This window comes from Parambassis ranga, chromosome 14 (assembly GCF_900634625.1).
Source record: "Parambassis ranga chromosome 14, fParRan2.1, whole genome shotgun sequence".
Classification (NCBI taxonomy): Eukaryota; Metazoa; Chordata; class Actinopteri; family Ambassidae; genus Parambassis; species Parambassis ranga.
The window spans coordinates 13,711,056-13,734,702 of NC_041034.1; the positions used below are offsets into that span (position 1 = coordinate 13,711,056).

Sequence of the window (23,647 nt, forward strand, 5' to 3'; positions counted from 1 at the left end):
AGGCAGGATTAGGGAGGAAAGGAGGGAGGGGTGATAAAGTCCTAGAGCACAGTAAAGTTTGAGGAGCACAGGAAGGGAGGTTACAGTAATTAGAGAGCAGAGGAGCACATGTAGCAGATTATTTATCGCCTTCATTCAAACTGGTGGAGTTTGTGGCCTTTCAATTCTGCCTGAAACTGAAACAGACAGAAAGCAGCAGTGGAATGTCAAACCCCTCCTCCCTGCTAAGTTTCATGTCAAGACACAATAAGGAAAAGAACAGGTTACAACACATTACAATAGGTCTGTTCCTTAGAGTTGAATATTTAAAGGCTATAGAAAACTTGGGACTGGCAGGTTTGTCAGGGTGATGTAGGAGGGCAGAATGTGGGGTCCTCATGTAAGTCACTTGAATCCTGTCGGTCACATCTCTCCATCATGGACTGTATATAACTACAGAAAGAGAATAGCAGTTACATAACCTGTAGGTCCATGTGGGAAGGTCTGACCATCATCCTATTTGACATGGTAATATAATCTGCCTAAACTCCCAAATCTGGATTGCTGCATTTTTGCATCAGTCCCCAGAGGCTGCTGAGAGAACTGCAGTTTTCTTTTAATATTTCTGCATGGGCTTTATTTCCCAGCATGGAATAAATTCTGTTGTGACTTTTGAAATCCCTTTTCATTCCTAGTATGCACAAAATACTCCCTAAACATGTAAAAGGATCTAGTTAAAACCCAGGATTTGCTTCACACTGTAAGCGGTATCACAGTTATGTTTACCATCCTGATCACATGACTCACATGCCTACAGAACTCCCCTGGCCACAGTTCTATAGTGTGAGCTATTCACAGCATGTTTCTGTTTGCTGTTTGCTTGTGTATTTACTCTGAATGATATTATATTGTGACTGGCTTGTTTTATATATGTATTTTTTTTTTACTTACAGTGTTTAACTGTCTTGGCCACCATTCCCCTTAAGCAGCAGCCCCCATTTGTCCCACATATAGATCCACCCCTGGAACTAATGCTTGTCCTTGTGCAGTGTTTCTTCAGACAATCTATTCAATAACGACTGGAGATGTCCCCCCCCCCCCCCCCCCCCCCCCAAGACATTCCAACCTTGTCAACTCTGTCAACAGCAACAAGTCAGGACCTGACACGGCTTGAAGCGATGACATCAGACGTGATAACACTGTTAGGGGCTGGCAGTGTGTGAAGTCGTAGACTGAGCTTTTCACTCATAAAAAATGTGAGTTGAAAAATGCTGGGACATGTTTTGTCAGCCAAATTACACCCAGACAGCATAGTGTGATAGTTAACCACTAGGACACAACCTAGTGTTTTTTTGTTTGTTTGTTTGTTTGTTTGTTTGGTCACATTTCCTCTTTTCTGCACAAAAACTACAAATTCAGAAACAGCCACCTTTGTATGCACCTTGGATACATTTTCGTATCTATTCATGATATACAGTATATTTAATCAGGAACACTAACAAAGCCTTGGCATGTTCTCAAATCTCATGTTGAACGTGACATAGACTGATGTGGGAAAATTATCCAGCAAACCTGTAAATGTTGAAAAAAAATCCCCACAAAGATGAGAAATTCCTCACATGGGTGAGCTGTGAGTGAGTATTCCCCCACACATCTTCTCTATCCAAAAGACAAACAATTCATCTGTTCTGGCTTCTGCAGTTTCTCCCTGGATAGTTTGTATAGTACGTATAAGGATGGGCTCCTTCTTCTGTTTCACACATTACATTTTAAATGTATCTACCTGATAAAACAAATGCAGGTAAATGTGCATTTTACGGGTGATAAATGATGTCACCCATCAGTCAGAACTGAAGCAGCCATTTTCACCTTGTAACTCAAACACCACCTGGATGACCTCTGCAAAATGCTTTCCTTGCAGAAAGGAAGATCCGAGTTGTTTTTTTCAGCCCCATTGTGAGTCTCCACAGGCTGTTTCTGCACAATGGCAACACCTGGTGGCTCAGCGTGGCAGATTAAAGGTCACTTTGTCTTTTTGAATCTCCTTCTGTTGCAAACACTTAAAAGCATATTGTAGATTAAACTAACATTTTGCTTAAATGACCAGAGATTGCTGTGTTATACGTCCTCTTAACCTTGTACTGATTTCAGGTGTTCAGGTACACGGACACACTGCTGAGTGTTGATGATCATGCCGAGAGCTGCTAATTGAAACGGCTGCACAACGGTGTGATGTCATCAGCTGTTGTACAAATAGAGAATAAAAGTCAACAAATGGGGAAGATGAGTTTGGCACCGGGGGACCCTCAGAGAGAAGTGGTGCAGATTTTCGCTGCTCTTAGCTTCAGAGGTGAATAATTTAAGTGCAGTCCTATTTTAGGTCTGAAAACCAAAAACAATATCTGATGTTCCATATAGACTGTACCAGGGGTTCTGACTTTTACAGAACCCCTGATAGAGCACCCACGCACACAAAATGGGTGTGTTTTGTTTTTTGAAAATTATTTATGCAAATGTCAGCTGTAAGGAAATGATGATGACTTCATAACTTTTATTTATTTATTTACTTTCTTTGTATGTAACATTATTGCTCGATGAGTACAACGTTTATTAAGGATGATAACATTATATTACTGTGAGGACAATGACTTAGTTGTAGAACCCTGTCGAGATGTTCATATTTAAAAACAGCAGCTTGTACATTTTTCATCTTGTTTCTAGGAATAAAGGATGGCTCTTGTTCTTTCAACATTTAGTTATGTATCAGCTCCACTAATTGAATTGGACCTTCATTATGTTTTCATATTTCTGTAATGGCTCCTGTGGCCAAATGCCAGCTCGAATTTAAATGCTAGCATGTTTGTGTACTGGAGCTCTCCGAGGTGCATACTGCATACTGAGTTGAAAGGGAATCAAGATTATTGCAGTTTCTCTTTTTTTCTAGAACATTTCTGTTAACACAGGATGAAATGAGGGGCAAGAGATGGGCCCGAGGAACCTGAACATGTAGTAAAGCTTTGACAACTGTGTTGCATTTATAAATGGCAATCATACCAATGTGCATGATCTTTGGACCCTTTTCATCTTTTTCTATAAAGGGAGCTAACTGAACAGGAGTGATGTATTTATTTGTGTATTATTATGGCTATACACCCATCGAGCACAACAATTAGCAGTCAAGGTAAATGAGGCTGAATTGTATTGAATACTTGTCAATGAGTGAGATTTATTAGGCAGCAAGTGAGCTGTCAGTGTTTTGAAGGTGGTGTGTTTAAAGGTAGAAAGAGCTTTGACTCTGACAGCAAGACAAGTAGGTCATCTCCTTTGCAGTGTGTGTTAGTGTCTGTAGTGGACCAAGACCAAAGTGGTCCCAGTAATTTGATTTGCCAGATGGCTTGTTACACATAACACAACCTTTCAAACTTGTTGGAAAGGGCACAAAATATTAGATAAACCAAACATCTTTCGCAGGCTAACCTGAAGTAATCAGATCAATTCTCACTGCTGCCTGTTACCACAGACTGTCATCACTCCTAAAATAGCTGACAGTGGTGTCTTACAAGTTGTTGATGGGTCCAAACTCATGTCATTCAACCACAAGGACATAACTTGAACACTGGCAAGATGTATTGCCCTCATAAATCTCAGCTGCCTCAAATAGTATCATCAGAAATGTACTATAGAAAAATGTTTTCTTTCATCACATGCTGGGCCAGCTGCTTCATTTACTCAGGGAAGAGATGGCACAATGCTAGAAGGTCATCTTGTGGAAGCAATGTTCAGTTGGAAAATCCCAGCCGTTTACATTATTGCAGTGCAGGCAGGTGGATCCAATAATATAACACAACACAGAAACTCTTTTGAAATGGTCAGATATTCTAAAACAGAAGCATCCATCAGGATAATAAAAGCTCTTACACACATCTGAAGCTCACATATTGCATTTAAGGTTTAAAGAGCATTGAACTAGCCTGCAGGATCACCTTTTTATCTTGACATTTCATGTACAGAGCCACAAACATTCAAAGAAGCAGGAGGTGTGATGATGAGATATGTGAACGAATAATGAAGCCTGGATTAGGGTTGTAGGTGTTCCAACAGTGCCTGATCCTTTGGGAAACAATATACCATTATGATACAGCAGGGGATTCAAGTTCAGTCTGTGAATCCTGCATCAGGCAACCAGAAATGCAGGACAGCACAGGAACAGTACTGTACCACTGCAGTGGTACGCTTGATGTTTTTCCTGTTTAGTGCTGCGGTGTGCAGTTGGATCCTCTTGGAGGCGCTGTGTGATTCTAACCATTTAACATTCACTTTGCTGACACTCAGTTCTAAACTGTGACCCCTAAATGTCCATATAAATCGTCATCTCTCCACCTCCTCCCTCTAATGATGCTATGAGACAGGAACCAGTTGTGCAGAAAATAATGTTCTACCCTGCAAGAGACATGTTCAAGGTGGAGATGCTGTATGTTAGTCGCTCCTCGCTGTAAGGTTATGTTCTAGATCAGAAGACCTTCTCCTTCTTTAGAAATGTGAACTATAAGTAAATGGATGGATGCTCACTGCATGCTAACTGGTGCAATTACAAAATAAGATTAGATGGACACCTAATTTATGTGACCTCTCTTTATTGATCCAGGAGGCAGAGGTGCATGGGTGGGGGATGGGTGTGGAGGGAGAAACTGTGAGCCAAGGTTCTATGAACAACCTTGTGTGTGTGCACATGGTCCTCGGTGTGTTTGTGAGGTATGTCTGTCCAGATGCCTATAAAAATGACAGCATGTGCAGCCCCTCCTGCACTGTTTCCTCTGTGTTTCTAATTCAGCTGGGGGTGTACAGCACAAACATTCAAGCATTTTATTTGTTCTGTCTGTCTGTCACCTGGCTGTCTCAGCTAGACTTACACTCCATCTCTTTGCCCAGTTTTGTATTAGCTGGAGTTTGGTGGCACTGCCAAGAAAACCTGCGAGTGACGTCATAGAGGGCCTGCTCATTTTTACAGTACATACTGCACAGTCTGTGGGGTGAATAAACAGAAAGTCAATAACTTGTGTTGTGTTTCTTACTCCATGATGGCTGCCATGAAGGTTAGAGATTTTAACTCCTGTTTTTTGTTTTTGTTGTTTTTTTAAAAAAAAAAATGCAACATTAGTCATATCAAAGGACCCACAGCTTCTTAGATCGTCAAACATTTGTAGATAGTGTCATGTTGATGCTATAAAGACAGACAGAGCCTGTGGTGTCCACATTTCCTGAATGTATTGCTGCTGTGGATTATGTGGGTCCCAGTGGAGGATTAGGTGGGCCTAAGTAGGATCTTTAGTGATAAGTGAGGACCAGCTGTACTGTATGTTTGCATGCACATACTGACAAATTATTCTGCAGCTGTTAAAAGATGTATTCAAACAGTTATGTTTGATCTCTGGTGCATATCTAGGAGGTCACATTGCAGGTGTTTGGTTTAGGAGTTATGGAGGTATATGCCAGAAGATGAGTTAATCCAGCAAGATGCCAGTACAGTCTATAGTCAAGTGTGTCTATAAGGCTGAAGATGAAGGATGTTGCAGCTTTAGGTATTATCTAGCGTACATGTTGTGTGCTCCACATATGTCATATTTCAAGGATTATAAATTGCGGAGACAGGCAAGTGAGAGCGAAGGAGGAAATGAAAGCTGGTAAATTGTTGGTAGTTTTTTCATCTGTTTCTTTGAAGAAAAGTGAGGAAATCCTTTGTGGTGAGAGAACAGGGAAATCCTTAGGAGAGAGGAGGGACAGGGAATCGTCTTCTGGATTTTAGCTTTTGCAGCTTTGACAGATATCACCAGTGAAGAAATAGAGCACTTGAATCCAAGAGAATACATTTTCAATTTCACATGAGATCCAGGTGGACAAAACCAGAGCAGGTGTAGACAAATGAAGACAGAGAAGGTCACAGGAAGGCAGGAGGTCAGAACGAAATGTAGAGGTGGAGGAGGCAGTGGAAAGAAATAGGAATGAGTCAGCTGATGGTGGAGGAGGAGGAGGAGGAGAGGACCAGATGGAGACAGAGAGAGATAAAGGGCAAAGAGACAGTGCCAAGCAGGCACATCACAAAGGAAACCCAGTCACTCGCAGAGAGCCGAATAGAGACTGACACAAATTGATGATCCGAGACATTGGGACAGTAGAGGTGGAGTAGGCTCCAGAGAAGAATAAGCCAAGTCCATTTTCATCTTTATGAATGAATGAAGAGGCAGCAGGGGAAACATCAAAAGTACACAGGAGAGGAATAATGAAATGATTCCCCTCCCAGTGCCATCTTATCACCAGGATTATAATGAATCAGCTGTGGAGAGTAGGTCACGGAGCAGAAAAACACTGGATGAGGAAGCGAAGAGGAATCTGTGTTCAAGTCAACGCCAGCCACTCGTTCTACACACAGATTATAAAGAAGCAAATATCCACGCTTGTGAAAATGAGATCTGTATACAAAGGGATTACAGTCAGAGTGGTCCAGGGCAACTGTGACATGAGCAACAAACATTATTACACTTGTTAGGATTTATAAGGGATTACACCAAAAGACTCACACAAAGGGCAAAAAAGCATTTATCTATGTGATCGATACATGACACAGCTGTAGTAAGACACGTAGGCTTTAAATAGACTGCAACAAACAGATGCTGCAGGTACTATTGGTAAATGTCACATGGTGCAAAATCAGCCCAGTCAGTGATAATGAAGAATAAAGCACAAGACAAATCTAGATTTCAGTCCTTGGTGTTTGTGTGCTTAAATTAATCTTTTATTTTGGATTGCACTTATCACCATGAAAACCATGTGATACGTTTGGAAAAAGCACAAGAAAAGAATCTACTTATTCTGACTCGTAATACTGCAGAGCAGCAGAGTGGGTCAAGTGTAAAATACAAACACAATAACCCCATTGTATTGACCATTGTATTTTTAATCAGTTTAATTTTACTGTTTAATATTTTAATGAATACATGAATCATGTATTCCTGTGAATACACAGAGCTTAATAGACAGTGGCAAGTGCACCAATGTGGTTTTGGAACAAATATGTTTCTTTGTAATATGAGCATATAGAATTTGTACTAATGTGCTATGTGGTTAGTGTTTTGAAAAGTAAATGTTTCAGATACAAACACCTTACTGTACAGCCACAGTATCATCCAGTTATACACCAAATTACTGTCATCATTAAAACCATGGATGCTTCTAAATTCCCCCATGAATGAGAGCTTTGTGCAGGTCGATGTGCTGCGGCAGAGCCATGGCAGGAGATGGGAGAGGTGGTGCAGTGCTGTTTCTGCCTTCCACTGCTGTAGTCTCTGTGGTGCTTAACATCATTACTGCCCTCCCATCACCACAGCAACCGGCCTGCTTACATCCTCAGCAGTGCTTTTGTTTAGGCATTTATTGACTCTCTCTCTCTCTCTCTCTGTATGTGTGTGTGTGTGTAAATGTTGGGTGCTTGTTGATGTTATGCATATTATACACACAGCAGAGAGTCAATGCCAGCTATCCACATGTCAATAAGAAGACAGTGCGGCCTTTGAGTGAATGAATAACCATAACATTCATTACTTTACATGCTATCACACAATCAACTTTATTAACACTTCTTTTTATCACCCTTGTCCCTCTTCCTCAAGTCCCACTAGGCTTTCAGTATTTCCCAGGACACAGTCACATGCTGCCCTCACTGACTGAAGGTTTAATAACGCTAAAAGGTTCACCGCCCCCACACCTCTCTCTCCTCTCGCTCAGTAACCTTGCTCATTACTGAAATTATCAGGTCCGATCTAATACCCCACCTGTCGATGAGTCCAAGAAACAACACTGTGGCTGTCTGAGACATCTTACAGTTTAAAAAAAAATCACGACTAAAACAAGAAAGTTATGAAGGCGCAAAACCACAACGGGAAGTTCTTGCTTGGTTTTGAGGTACTTTACCCAGGAGCCTTATATCTTGGAAATGAACAGGTTAAATATGTATAATTCATCAACAGAAAAACCCACAGAGTGCACTGATGTGTCTCTCATAGATGTATCATTTCTCAGTGTTGAATTATAAATGTTAAAGCAGGTTTTAAATCTGTGTAGCTGAAAGGATTGTACCCAGCCCTGTGGGGTGGATATACATATAGGTACAATGTATACTTCACAGCATGAAAGCAAACAATACATCCCATGTTACAGTAACACCACAGTGTGATGCTCAGACACTGTGTAAGTGCTCATTCAAAAAAAAGCTCATTTAACATATAATGATCATTGATCAGTGTTTTTTGTGGGTTAAGTACGCCATGTTTGATGTAAATGGTGATTGTGAACGCTTCCTCTGTCATGCTTTTATCATGATATAGACATTCTGTGGCAATAACTGGTAACTGCTGGTGTGAGGTTTGAGCTCTGTGCTCTCTGCCAGAATGATAACTGGGATGGCTTTGTGCAGCTTTGCAGGAGGGTTATCACATATAATCAATTCATAATACTGCAAATGGAAGCAGGTCATTTCATCAGCGGGTCATAGCCTTAATCATCATTGTGTTGCCTGATTTTTAATCTAATGTGTGTGATGTGATGTGTAGTTATAAACACACAACACAGCCGAAATCACTGCATAATAATTTATTCACATATTATTTTTCACATACTATAATATTATTATTATTGCTGCAGTTGTGGCGCCTTTCAGGTATTCACTTTCAATATTCCCATAATGAAATTCTAGGTTCATATCTCTTTATATTTTTCTTCTTCATGCATGCTGAGTATTACATTTCACAGGAGCAGGATGCAAATAAATAAAACAGTCTCTTTTTTTGTTACATGTCATAATCTATCCATTCTATTAATGCTTCAGTAACATGCCTTTTCAAAGTCCATAGCGGGAGAAACACTTCTTGGAACATATAGTCTCCATTAGAGGGTGAAGGCATAACAAATAGCACATTAATAATAGATATTGTTAAAGCTGGTAATCTATGATTAATCTTCATAACCACCCAAACCCCTGCGCCCCTCCCAAGTAAAGCCTAACTATACCGCATAGGGAAAAGGCTAAGTGTCATTATTACATTTCTCTTATGTACAGTAACTTTGAAATATGGCACCAAATCTGCTTGTGAAAAAAGCTTGAGGTTACACGTTAAAATATTTGTGAATACAATACTTTTCCTGTTTAACTGAAAAAAAAGTCTTTATGTAATTCCATTTGTAAGCTTCAGACAGCAGCTTCACACATTTCATGATCCAACGTAGAAACACTGGCAAACTTTTCTTGACTGCTTTCAGTGGGTTATGAAAGTAAACAGCATGCCTTGCAGGCTTTGGGAGCATTGCACTGCATCAACACAGTGTTGGAAAAGTAAATATATAACTCATCTTCAATGCACTCTGCTTCTCTATCTCTCTGAGCAAATCCTCCCAAATTTCAGTCTGATTGGCACCTAATGCAACAAAGAATATGAAGACAGTTGCAAGAAAGAAAAAAAGGCTGGTACGCTGATGACAAATACTGTCCAGTTGATTGTGTTGATCATTTTAGTGCTGATAGTTTCTGTTTGTTTAAACGAATCTGTTTGTTGTTTATAAGAAATACTATTATCTTCCTCTCAGACTAGTTTAGCATTCAATTTACTGACTTAAGTCAGAAGTTGGCTTTTTTCCCCCCACACACACATGCGTATGCATGCACACGCTTAAGCTCTTGCATATGCACATAATTGTAAAACGAGGGGATTACTTCTGACCTAGAGCAAAGGCAAAAGAGAAATTGAAAAAATGTACCCTCAGTCTATTTTTACAGTATTTTAATATTAGGCTATTTTTATTTGCTCAGTTTTATCTGTTGGGTTCTTCGAAGGCACCTAGTGTCACCTAGGCAGAGCAGGACTGGCATCATGTAAGCTTTAGGTGTAAGTTCTGTGACAGCAACACAGTTGCCTTTTTCAGGAAGGTGATTCTTCTCTGTTGAAGTGTCAAAATCTCTACTTAGTGAAGTATTGTTTCATTGTGACAACACAGAGTCTGTGCTCCTGAATAATAATGCAGTGGTGAGTTTTGTGCCCTACTAATCACGGGTCTGGGGCCAGGGGAAAGCTCTTCTCCAATGTTTAAAAGGTCCTCGAGCCCCCAGGCGGAGAAGCCTCTGTCAGACGTAGGCTGACTCACTAGACTGGGTCCTGCCCAGGTTTGGGGCCTGGGACAGGTGTGAAACATCCTTCTTGCGCACTTCACAGATAGACTTTCTTCGGGCCTGCACACCTCGGATGGCCGTCTTTATCTTCCTCCATCCGAGGTGGTTGAGCTCAGCCAGGTTGAGCAGCACGCATATGCCGCTTACTGCAAACATAAAGACCAGAAACACAGTCTTTTCTGTGGGGCGGGACACGTAACACTCCACCTCCTTCACGCACGGGTAGCGATCACACTCAAACATCCCAGGTACATTGAAACCATACAGAAAGTACTGGCCGGCTAAGAAGCCGATCTCCAGTGCATTGCGAAACACAACCTGGATAACGTAAAAACGGGAGATGCCTTCTTGCCGCCTCACTTTAGCACTCTTGTGTGTTGGTGGGAGACCCCTGGGTCCGTTAGGTATCTCCTTGACCTCCAAGCAGTCATGGTCCTCTTTACTGCTGTCGGGATGCACCAGGATGCCATTGATGTTGCGAGAGTGAAGCTTGCGAGCATGGTGGTCGTGATGGCGACCATGGTGACCATGACCGTGGTGATCCATGTAAGGGTGCAGGAGAGAGTAGCTTCGATCGCGTGCTTTAGCAGACTGGTGGACAGAATATGTGATGAAGCACAGGCTTGGTGTGCACACCAGGATGATCTGGAACACCCAGTAGCGGATGTGCGATATCGGGAAGGCCTTGTCATAGCAAGCCTGGTTGCAGCCGGGCTGCATGGTGTTGCAGATGAACATGGTTTGCTCATCTTCGTACACCTTCTCGCCCACTATGCCGACTATTAGGATACGGAAAATCACCACCACTGTCAGCAGGATCCTGCAGAGAGACAGAAGGAGAGGCAAAGTGCAGAAAGAGGGAATAATCAGTTAACAAGGAGCAAATGCACAGAGTCTGAGGAAATATGGGTGTGAGTATGGTTCTCTATCTAACCAGTGATTGGATTGTTGTTGCAATATGTTTCTTATATTGGATTTTCTGAAACTAAGGGTAGAGTGTGACATTTAATTCACTTTGTGTTTAAAAAACATTTCAGATAAATAGAAAGAAAATTGCTTTTTTAAGCTAAGAGTCTGCTTAAGCCTGGAGTTTGCGTCTGTGTGTTCATGTGTGTGTGTTGTTTGCACATGTTATCACTCTGCTGCTGTGAAAAAAAAAAAACAATTCTGTGGGCTGGTGGAGCTATGCTCTAGATAGCATGCACGCATCAGGTCACTAATCATCATAAAAGAGGAGGGTTTTGTCAGAAGATGAAGGTTTCACACTCATCTTCACAGAGCCAAAAAAAACACAACCGATGGCAAATGCATGCTTATGACATTCAGTGTCCAATGTATTCATTCCATTTGTCATTGTATAATTAATGTTAAATTCCTGTGTATACTGGGGCCAACAAATGTCACAGTAAAATATCTATGAAACCTCACAATAAGACATTATTGTTAATTTCTGCTTGCTGCATATAAGGAGCATTTTCTAACACCTGTCAGGACTTCCCATCGCGCATCATTACTGCACTGCTGCAGCCTTAGAGAGCTGTGTCCTGGGATCAGAGAATCTGGAGAGCAGTGCAGCTGCTGTTCAGGAGCTCTGAGAGACTGGTGTGCTGTACTGCTATCTTCTGGTGGCGATCCAGCATGGGCACTGCGGAGGAGGACTGGGGCTTTAGGGCTGCACAGTCAGCTTTTTCTAATGAGTGAGGAAAGCCTGCGCATCATGGGGCTCCCTGGTATTTATGCCACAGTGCAGTGGATGTGTATGCTCCCTGCATAGAGGAGCCAATTACTTGACAGGTATAGATGGGAGAAGGCCCCTGGTGGGTTAGGAGTGGGGGTGAACAGGATAGTAGCATTTAGTATTTGTATCTGCACATGAAACGCTGGTGTTCTGTTTTTTTCATGGTCAATCTGCATGTTAGTGAAAGGTAAGTATGTAGAAATGTAGTCACTGACCATGTAGTTGTTCAGGGGACATAATGGAGGTAAGGGATACAGCAGAAGAGCACGTGTTAGTGTGAAAAAAGACTTAAAATAGAGCAGTGTGCCGCTGCAGGACAGTTCCTGCTCCACCTGCGAACGCGTGTCTGTGTATGTCTTTATGTGTGTGAGATAGACAGACGAGGACACAGAGACAAAGAGGGGGAGTCAGCCATGTGTGTGACTTGTGCAAAATGGCAAAAACGTCCAGCCGCCTGCGTGCAGAGCAGCTGCGAGTGTGTACGCTACACTGACTTTTAGTGTGTTTGAAAATGCAGGAGAATAAAGCTGCACCTTCAGTCTTCCAGAAGTTAAATGCAGGTCCTGCATGTAATTTACATAAATATATTCAGTCACTGTCTGATGCTTTGCAACGTGTGTGGCTTGACAGCAGTGGATTTGACTGAAGGCCTGATATTGATGGTTCTCTGCACCACAAGGAGTTATTTGACGCATACTGTTTATGGATGCAAATCTGTGGTTGACACTGCTCATTTATATGCAAATATTTGCTTAAGTAATATAGGATAAACGACTAACTCGTGTTAAGTGTCAGTGTGAGAACCAGCTGATTTAAAACTATGTAACAGGATGGAGGGTAGCTCACAGCATGTCTGCATTCACGTGTTTCTATGAAGGTCTGGTTCTTCTCATCCCACTGATAATTACTACACCATAATAACATTAACTAAATGTCACTAAGTCTGCCTGCTGTTCATGTCCCTGTTTACACACACACAAGCTCAAAGACTGGGCAGATCTTTTATAGTAGGAATATAACATTCATATTTCAATTTTCTCTATATTGTTTTAGTAACAAACAGTTTGAATCAGACTATTTATACATGACAAAAATGTATACTCAGTCAACTGGAAACAACACATTCTGGGACATCATCACCTGCTGTCTCATGCACACATATATACTTGATCTGAGGCTTATTATAGTGGCACCTGTCAATTTAAAATATTTAATATAAAGACTCAAAAATACAACAGTAGTGATGACAGCTGTATGTAAACCAGTACATCCGTCTGTATGTAAAACTGCACCATGTGACCAAACAGAAATGGACACCACACTGTGCAGCTGTTTTCTAGTTCTAAAGGTGAGACGCTTCTACTAAATCTGCAGTGATAGCTTGTGTTATTGATTGATTGTCCACTATAATTACAACCAGTGTATTCTGGGTTAGACAAATCAATGGAAAATGTCATGAAAACAGTTCCAAGCATCCATTTAGTTTGTCGGCTTCCTGTTTCAACATGGCACAAAACAATTCTTGACCTCATCCCCCCTTTATTGAAAGCAAATGCAAATGGTTTTGGACCTTCTACTCTGTATATGTTGTGTTTTGAGTAGATGGACCACAGAAGGTTAGACACGTTGCCGTATCATGACATCACATGACATACCGAAAGTAATGATCGTGATTATTGCTAAGAAGGTTTCAATGATCTGTATGAATAATTGTCAACAGTTGTTTTAAGGCCGAATAAAACAGATCTGAATTCCTATATTTAACCCATCACCACCTAAAAGATAAAGCCTGTGATCTACATGTGGACTGATTAAGTGTACTATTAATAGATGACTGGATGGATGCCATGAACTGCGACACATATTATAGCAGTCTTCTTGGTGCAGCTTTGTTCCCCTAAAAACTTTCAGAATGAACCGCATTTTTGTCATTAAAAAAAATCCATGGCATGTATCGAGTACTCTGTGTGGTTGTTTTCCAGCTTGTGTGTATTTGTGCGTGCTTGTGTATGTGTGTGTGTTTTCTGCTGCTGGATAACAGGATAATCAGCACAGGGCAGATTGCTGTATTAGCAGAAAGCAGCACACGGAGGTAATCTGCAAACATCAGTGTTTTAAGTTCTGCAGAGTAACTAGCCAATACTGTAAGTTAAAGCAGAAAGGGACAAGACAGCCCGGAGGCCTGAACCTGCAGAATATTCAATAACCATCATAAATGATGAAGAATGATGAAGATTTTTTTTATAGAATTTAAAGTATCTTAAACGCAAGGGGCCGAATATAAAAATGAACTTACATGTTCAAAATGAAAACACAACCACAACACGGTTTGTATTACGTGGGCCATTTAAACAAATGTTCCATAAATTCTGCAGACTACTTCAGGATCATCACACTGTGGGAGGCCAACAAACACTGTCCAGGAGAATTAACAGGATTTAAGAGAAAATAGATCCATCTGTGTTTCATCTGACGGCGCTCACAAATGAAACTTCTTCTTCTTCTAAGAGTTCTCGAGTGTCTAGAAGGATGATGAAAAGAGGAAGTAAAGACCTGCTGCTTCATTACTGTGCTGCTCTTCAAACTGATCTGAGGTCAGCTGGTTGACCTGTAAGATTGTAGTGTAATAGCAGCTGATTGTCAGCTGGTGTGTCGGCTGGACAAGCTAGCTCTGTCTTTCCCTGAGGCTTAAATACACACTCTCTCTCTCACATACATACACATGCATACATACATTCATTCATACAGCAGCTGCTGCCGCCAACCTCCAGGGAGAACTGTATACACCAACACACACTTGCTCTCAGACACAGATCGTGACTGTAATAAATCTTGCTTTACTGTATGCTGTATGTGAGTCAAGATGAATAAGGTTGTATATTTGCACATATTTATGAAGGATTGCAGTAATGTCTGTGGATAAAAATATTCTTCCCACCCATACGCTCTCAATAATAAGCTCCACTGATTGCTGATGGCAGCACATAATGAATAAAGACCTTACTGGGCTGAGAAATGAGGCAGCTTAATTATTAGAGTGCAGACATTTCTTTTCTCCCGCCCCTCATCACTGATCCTCACTTGAACTGCTTTAATAGTTTAAGGTGTTGCCCACGTATCAGGCTGACGTGCATGAGTGCCTGAGGAGTCGTTGTGATGAATGCAAGGCAAACTTCAGCTGAAACATATGAGTGTATAATGTAAGCGGTTTAAATAAATAGGATGATTTCTATATGATTTAACTTATTAAGGCTTTTTTTATCATATCTTCTCATATCTTACAATGCAAAATCAACACATATTAAAATGTAATTACGTCAACTGTTCATTCAACACCTCAGAGGGAAATGACTTTCAGTAGGTTTTTCAGTGAGGGAAGAAACAGTGAGAGCTAATTAAGAGGAGACTTTACAGGCATCAGTGCCAATTATTCCCAGACTGACATCAACATCATCTCAGTCCTGACAACAAAGACTCCAATATCAGAATTATGTTTTTAATGCAGTTCCTGAAAGATTTCACATATAACTAAACCATAGCAATGCCTGAGCACGCACGATGATGATGATGATGATGATGCAGCACATACCAGATGCAGCTTTCCTCCATCCCATTTGTCTTTATGTCATCTTAACTTATCTTTTCATCTCTCACTTCCATTCAAGCTAAAGCAGGCGAACATTATGCAGAAGTGTTTCTGTTGAAACTAAAAAGTTTAAAATATTCATACGTATGGTGTCAGCATTTCTCCTTTAGATCCAAACTGGCATATTCAGCTGATTTCATCAATATATAAACACAGCATATAGAAATCCCATCATGCTTCACTTCTCTGAATACTGAGCACTTGTTTCAATTGATTCTACACAACTGGCACAAATATAATACAGTATGTGATGTGAGAACGGGTTGTTATTGTTACATCTACAGTTAGAAAGTTCCCAGAATGCATCAGCTCTTTTGTCCCTATGCAGTATGGACGTACAGCAGGACAATTCATAGCTTCATCTGAATAGATCAATGTAAATTAATCATGTAATTTGTCATGCGTTAAAATTTGTTGTGGTTAATTAGAAGCACATGGGACTCACATGACTTTACCTCTCCAGTCATACTGACTGCCCCACTTGGCCAGCTTGTAGAAATAGATCTGACCGGACATGAACAATTAAATGTTTATAATGATAAACACTGCCACATATTAGAGTTTTTATTTCATACTGGATACACTGTGGGTTTATGTAAAGCACCCGGAGTCAATCCTATTGTAAAAGACTCTATACAAATTGGCTCTAAAAAAAACTTGAACTCATTGAATTGAAGACAAGCCTGCTAACTTTCTGGCAGGTTAATCGTGTTTTTGATGAGCTGCTGTGTTCTGAATTTCTGTGCAATATCACCTTTAATTCCACTTGCCACCTTTTTCTATATTTACACAGTTTAATCAAAGCTGTCTTTGAGCATGTTCTGTTCATAGAGGCATCATGATGATGATTCACTGTGATTGAAAATGTCTTTCTGAGTTACATTTTCATTTGAAGTACACTTGTAGAAATTTGTTATGAATAAGAATGTATGTTGTCACAGTCTGAATGTGTGTGTTGTCTGTCGGTGCATCAGGTGTGAGCAGAAATGGCTCCACCACTAATGAAATAAACAATCGTGGTGATTTCATCAGACCCTTCAATACACGCTTTTGTGTTCACTTGACTACAACAATAAATGGCTCCGATCATTAACATTAAGTGGTTTGGTATTTGATCACAACCTGTCTTGACCTCATTATGAAATTTTACCACACATAAAAATATAAATTTCATTTAATATGCATAAAATAAAACATTACACGCCTGGTAAAGCTCACACACACACACCACTGATGTGTTGCTGAAATGAATAATTGCCTGTGCTGAATGAAAGCTGAGCTCAGCTTTACTGGCAAAATCCCCCTGTCAAACAGTATAATCAATAGCATTCAACATCAGGCGTTGCTGCACAAAGAAACTAATAACAACTCTGGAAGTGCAGGAAAACGCTTTGATTTGAAAGACAGTCCCGCTGTGTGCTGCAGAATGATAGATTACTAATCCTGTCAAACACAGAGATATTGATGCAGCTGTTTTGCTTTGCAACACAATCATCTCTGACTTTATAGATTTTATCCTGGAAAATGACTATTAATGATACATGAGCTATATTCTGGTTTTTGCTATTAGACAGGACGATGCCCTCGATTTTACAGCGGAGCGTTCCTTCATCTCAGATTATTTTGGGAGATCTAGGATGCCCTTCTCAAAGTAGGATGCCTCCTTCTCATGGATATCCTGACCCACTTGAAAGCCATGAAAACTACAGGAGAGAAAAACTTTAGGGCAAAGAGGCCTGTCTGTATTCCAGCCATTCAAGTGCAAACAGCACTAAAGAGCAACAAGAGCATATTGTGTACACCACTTTGTCCACTGCATTAAATAGGTGGTCAACTCTGCATACATTTTTAATGTCTTGACATCAGTTGCATTTGCAACAGGAGCCACATAAGGTTTATTAAGATTTTATGATTAATATTGCTGAAGTGGAAAGTGATAGACGATGAATAATAGATGGTTTCACTGTGTAATACACAAATGGATGCAGTGCATCAACTTTCCTTTTTTTTAAATACCTATGACTCTTACTGAAGTGCAGCACATAAAATGTAATGTGACATATATAATGTGTTTATTTGCTCAGACAGCAGAGTTTTTTTCCGTCTCCTATCAAAGCTGCTGTTCATTCAGCCACACCTGTATTGCTGTGTCTGCATTAGGTTAATTTTGCATGCGGTGTCTCTCAGAATCAACCTCACATTACTCTCAGATGAGTATGAAATTAAAAAAGTAAAAGGTCTGATGTATTTTTAGCAAATCTCATCAATGCAGTGTTTATTTGTGTGTGTGTGTGTGTGTGCAGGCGGTTTTCTGAGCCAGCCTGAGCAGCAGCAGGGTCAGTCAGCAGCTCTGACACAGATTTCAGTACTAAAGCTCTGCAGAGGGAAAACTTTTCTTCCGTCTTCTGTCTCCTTCTTCCACCCCTCCTCTTTGTGCCCATCTTTTTTTTGTTCTGCCTCTCCAGCTCCCATCATCCCCTCTCTATCCATCTGGCAACCTTTATTATTTTATCTTCCTTAGATCACTCTAGTCCTCCATTATCTCTGCTTCTTTTTTTTCTTTTTTTTTGCTCTACTTGTCTTTAGCGCTGACCTCACTACAGCAATGCAGTCTTTAGGCAAGATGCATCAACACACTGCTTTCTCTCCTTATACCTGCAAGGTATATGACTCTAACCAAAGGCTTCGTTCCCTCACGGTAGAAGGAATCTTTTCTTTCTGACACACAAACATGCACACCTGTGCTCCGCAGAAAAAAGGATATGTTTTACTATGTGAGCATATTACATTTTACAGTCGTTGCCTTTAAGTGGATTGTGTTTGAATGTGTTCTAAATATAGGAAGCAGCAATTACTATAGGATTTAGGAAGGTCCAGAGTCAGAGATGATAATGACAGAGATTTAGGCAGAGTAAACAAACTAAGATCTGTCTAGTTAGAATAAAGGTTGTTTCATGTAAAGGTGTTCCAATAGTGGGCTGATAAGAAGGAAAAATAAATAAGAGCTAAAACAGTAATAAAATATTATGTTAATATGGGATCTGTGCTTGTGCTGCAAAGTAATACGTTAGTGCAACCAGTTGCAGACTTCGATGTATTTATGTGAATACATTTATAATATGTAATATGTACATTTAATTATTAGGTGTACAAAGCTGTGAGACATATGAAACGACCACAAACATTATCAAGGCTGCTGGTGCCATATATGTATACATATGTGTAATAAATACACGCACATTTATTTTGGACAACGACAGTCAGGCATGTAGAGCTCCGTATAATGTACAATCGACTAAAATTGTCCTTGGCAGATTATAACAAACTAATAACCTGTTTAAGGCTGTACTTTTACTACATGTGCAAATCTATATGAATCCCTGGTTCTGTTAAGACCTCTTAGTCATCTCCAGCTGCTCATCAAGAGCAGAATCTTCGTCTGTCCTAATGAAAGACTACACTGTACGTCATACTGAAGCTTCTGTTATCTAATGCTGACAGCTCCAGCATCATTATAACTGTCGATATACACATGAGGTTAATGCAGCCTTGACAATGATAACTTTAATGATTACAGTCAATGTTTATCCATGCACACACCGTACATCGCCCAGTTAGAAGTCAAGCTTGATATGGAAATCACAATACACAACATTAATCTCTGAATGAGTCATACTGTAATATGCAAGGCACCTGTGGTTAGTCAGAGGCACAGAAGCAACTCTCCATTTGTCTGTCTGTTTCAAAGACCACAATTAAGCTAACCTATGCCACTGCGTAAAGTCGGTCTGTTTTTATTTTTAGCACTGTTCTGTATTCCTGTGCTAATTGTCTGTCCTATGCCGGGGCATAGGTTAGCTTAAAACCTACAATTAAGGAACTGCTTAATTGTAGCTGGATTAGACAGTCTAGCTGTCTGGTAATAATATCTACATTCCCATGGTGGCACTAAAAAAAAAAAGATGACTGACATGCAACCACGTTCCAAAGTTCGGATGCAGGGGAGACCTTTCAACCATTGGGAGACATCGCTGTTCTGTACTTTGGAACGGCATCCTTTGAACTGCAAGCGCACACATGCAGATTCTTCAGAATATAATGACACACAGGCTGAACATCCTATTTGTGATGCCATCTAGCAGTGGTTGCATGCTTCGGCCACACCCTGTGAAGTACAGGACTTCACAATGCACGCAAGTGCAACACTACATCACAGTTGGTTGTGTTCACAAGGGCAACGGGACAACACCTGACCACACCCAACTGGAGAGTTGGGTGTGGTCAGTAGTGCAACAGACTCGAATCTTTCAACCCATAGAGGTCAGTGCAACAAATTTGACTCCATATGTCATTTAGTGTGGAGTTGCTCATGAACAATCTAGGAGGCACCTTTAGAGCACAAAAACTGTGCCTGTGGTGAACAATTCTCCAACTTGCTGATACATCCAGAAACATCTTTCTTATCTTTAAATGTTAAGTGTCATATAGATTTCGTGACCATGCAGACACATGCTTAGGATTAGGAATCAAGTCGTTAATCTCTAGCCATTTTTTGTATCATCCCTGTGATTGCCTATTAATGTCTGATGTCTACAAGTGCATCTCTATAGATAAAAAGCCCACATCCAGACTACCACAGACTACTGCTACAAGCTAACACACGGCCTCTCTGTGCAAACTGAAGAACTCTCCAATCCAGGTTTAGATGGTCTACAAACAGGCAGCCCACTCTCTCTGAAAAATGTGTAACGGCTGCAAAGGTCCACTGCAACAAACATGATGTTTGACAGAAAACTTGAAATTCCTACTTTTTTGAGCATGAGATGTTAAGTAGAGTTAAATAAAACCCAAACCATCATCTTTTCTCTAACTTTGTTGTCTAACCTATACGAACTTAACTCTGGAAAAATAAATGTGTGATTCTTCATGGGACTTGACCTTTAGTCCCCTGGGTAAATGGCCTGTTTGACTCAATAGTGGGCCTTTGAATGCATGAAAAACAAAAGAAGAACAAGACATCTTACAATTACAAAAGCTTTTATTGTAAAACTATATGTTGGGCTATATATATGGACCAGCAAAGCTATTACACATTCTTCTCTCAAGACTGAGCTGAAGCATTCTAACTAAACTGTACAAAACCATGTTGATGGATCAAATTCAGGGACCTACGATGAAAAGGACTTACAAATACTGTACAAAGAGACTGCAGGCATAATGTGTTTTGGCTCACATTGCATTGACAAGCAGAGAAGGAGGAAACCCCATTGGAAAGCAGCTAATGTTACAGCTAATGCTCTAGGGTCCAATAGAGAGCCATGTAGGACAAACACAGTCTGAGGGAAGCCAAACACAAAGGGATCATTTACAGAGCATGTCACTGTCTTCAGCACAGCAGCACAAAGCTGTGGGTTTTATACAGGCTGTTTCCTATGTGACTTTTTGTTCACTAGTTCTCATTCAACTTTCTGACATCATCACTTTGGAAGATTTGGTAATCAATCTACACTCTTAAAACTGGTGCATAAATGACTATTCTAGTATGAACCATACAAGCAGCACTCGTTTTACCAAACACCTTTTTAATGTTCAGCCAGTGAAGTGCATGATCAACATATATAGCTCAAATTAAACCGTTCCATCATCAGAGTATTTTTAAAAGAAGTAGCAGACAAATTGAGAGTTGCTTCTGTGCCTCTGTACAGACTGAAGGTGACTTGGATCATCCAGAGATGAATTTTCAGCATTCTTTGTACCCTGTGCTCACAGGGTGTTTCTGATTCAGCTGCCAGGACTGGATTTTAAAGCTGCATTAAGTAATTTTTGACCACTAGGGGGCAGAAAGACTCCAAAAACATGTTCACAACAGTTAGCATCTAGCTTATCAAGTTGTTATGGCTAACATGTTAGCAAACAGTTGCCTACTCACATATCCAGCAGAAACAGTGCAACACGGACATCCCTTTGGTCTCCTTTCTCTGGCCACCTGTTGAATGTAATTCCGATATTCACAGGCTTTTTAGCCCTTGTTTGCTCTTCCAGGGCATGAAAAAAAATTGGCGTTTTTTTTTGGGCTACTAAACGTCGGATTTCTTTCACCAGTGACTTCGGCTCAGTGCCATTTTGTTCGCTGTTAGTGTACCGTTAGCTTCTTTTAGCTTCTGTGCCAGACCGTCTGCACACTTTCATATACAAGCCGACATTGTTTTGTTTGTTTTTTCCTTTAGAGAACTAAAACAATGACTTAGTAGAGATTCAAGGTGGAGTAGTGATTATCTCAACACTACCAATCCCACATGTGGAAGGGAGTCATGTGATTAAATGATACAAAACTTTTGCTTAATGCATCTTTAAATCAAGTCAACATGCAGGTTTTCATTCCACCTGAGGACTAGACCAGGTGATTTCATTGGTCAATGCACTTTGAACCACAGAGGAAGAACTGGCTGAAATAACTTGGTGTAGTTTTTGGTTGGAAGGAAAATCTCCATCATACATTGTTTCAGATCGCTGATCAACAGAGGTTTGAGTGTAATGCAGCTCACATCATCTCTGGTGCAGATATCGCTTTATGGCTTTTAGTCAATGAACACATAAGCCCCCATTTCTCTCCTGCGACTTACACACGGGGCAAGAAACACACTCTGACGAAAAGCCAGTGGGGCAGAGACATGGTTAGGCCATGCCCTTGTTGTAGACTACCTGTGATTTGGGTTAATGAGCACAGCAGTGCAATCACACTCCATGTCATTATGGTTTATATCTCTTTTTTTCTGAAGAGCAATTTTTAAGTTACGAATCTTTACATTCAGATTTCACTGACTCTTAACTTTTCCAAACGAGCATCCCAGCATGACGTTTGGATTGTGTTCAGCGGGTGGAAAATTTCACTTTTGCATTTAATGAATCACACAGAGATGATGTGGAGCACATATTTCACACAGACTTTACAGCATGTCTCCATGGCATGTCTCCACTGCTAATCAAACTAAAAGCTCATCTGTTCATCATTCTCCACCACAAACCAATCTCACTCAAAATCTGACAAATGACGATCACAGTGATGCAAGTTGGTGTCTGACCATAGGAGCAAATTGAATGAACTTTTTTGTTTTTTTTTTGGAAGGGGAGTTGGTCGTCATTTACTCCTCCTTTGATTCTACCTTCCACACCTGCCTGCTCACCATCCTTTCATCTTCCGCACCTCTCCCATCACTCCTACTCTCCTCTCTTCCTTATGTCCTTTTGGTTTGTGGCCAACAGCATCAAGCATAATCTATCAATAGGCTAGGCTATTAGGTAGTATCAACACAGGAACCACTCTGAATTAACCATAATGCCTGGTAAAGCCTGATATTGATTATGTGCAATTAGTTTATCCTTTAACTAATGATGGCTGTGGAGGATAAGAGTGAGGAGAGCAGGGAGGAGGAAAGGGCAGGGGAGGCTGTGGGGGACTGTAGAACAGAGGAGAGCACTGGGACAAGCCTTGGGGTGGGGGGGCTTTGTAGACATTACATGTAATGTACACAACAAAACCACACATACACACACAACCTGAAAACATCTACACACAAAATCAATCATTGTCTTACCTTCCAATCATGGTAGAGTGCTGCTGGACAGCCGCCTCCAGCAGCCTCTCCAGAATGGTCCATTCCCCCATGTTGATGGAGAGGTGGCAGAACAGACCGAAGAAACAGGATTACAAGGAGCCGACCCGTCTTCCCCCTGGTGGACCCCTTCTCCTTCCTCCCAGGACCAGCCTGCCCTCCTGAGGATCCACTGAGTCCCACCGGCTCCTGTTTGACCTCTACACGTTGACCTGTCCACTTGTCGGTGTGTCTTTGTGTATGTGAGTAAGTGTCTTCTCCTGGGCCCGTCCCGCTGTGCTTCTCTTCCTGGTGGAGGAGAGGTGCTGAGCTGATTGCCTCCCCCTCCTCTTTCCCTCAGTCTCTCCCCCTCCCCTGTGCAGTGATGCTTGTCCTCCCCCTGCCGCACCACTCTGCTCTGCGCTACAGCATATGCTATAGCTCACTGTATGACAGCCATGATCACCCTCTCTTTTCCA

At 40.9% G+C, this 23,647-nt stretch overlaps 1 protein-coding gene across 1 annotated transcript; it reads right to left on the reverse strand.

The window, feature by feature from the left end:
* Positions 1-9,153: 9,153 nt before the first annotated feature.
* LOC114446286 (gap junction delta-2 protein-like) lies at positions 9,154-23,440 on the reverse strand. The gene is made up of 2 exons (XM_028421798.1): positions 23,172-23,440; positions 9,154-11,012 (listed from the first exon to the last, which is right to left on the reverse strand). Exons 1-2 carry the CDS (start codon positions 23,240-23,242, stop codon positions 10,148-10,150), a joined length of 936 nt encoding a protein of 311 aa, XP_028277599.1. The 5' UTR covers positions 23,243-23,440; the 3' UTR covers positions 9,154-10,147.
* Between the last annotated feature and the right edge of the window lie 207 nt (positions 23,441-23,647).

Coding starts and splice junctions, on each gene's coding strand:
- LOC114446286 (XM_028421798.1), bottom strand. CDS start 23,242: ATGGGGGAATGGACCATTCTGGAGAGGCTGCTGGAGGCGGCTGTCCAG. Junction 11,013..23,171: donor CACTCTACCATGATTGGAAG/GTAAGACAATGA, acceptor GTCTCTCTGCAG/GATCCTGCTGACAGTGGTGG.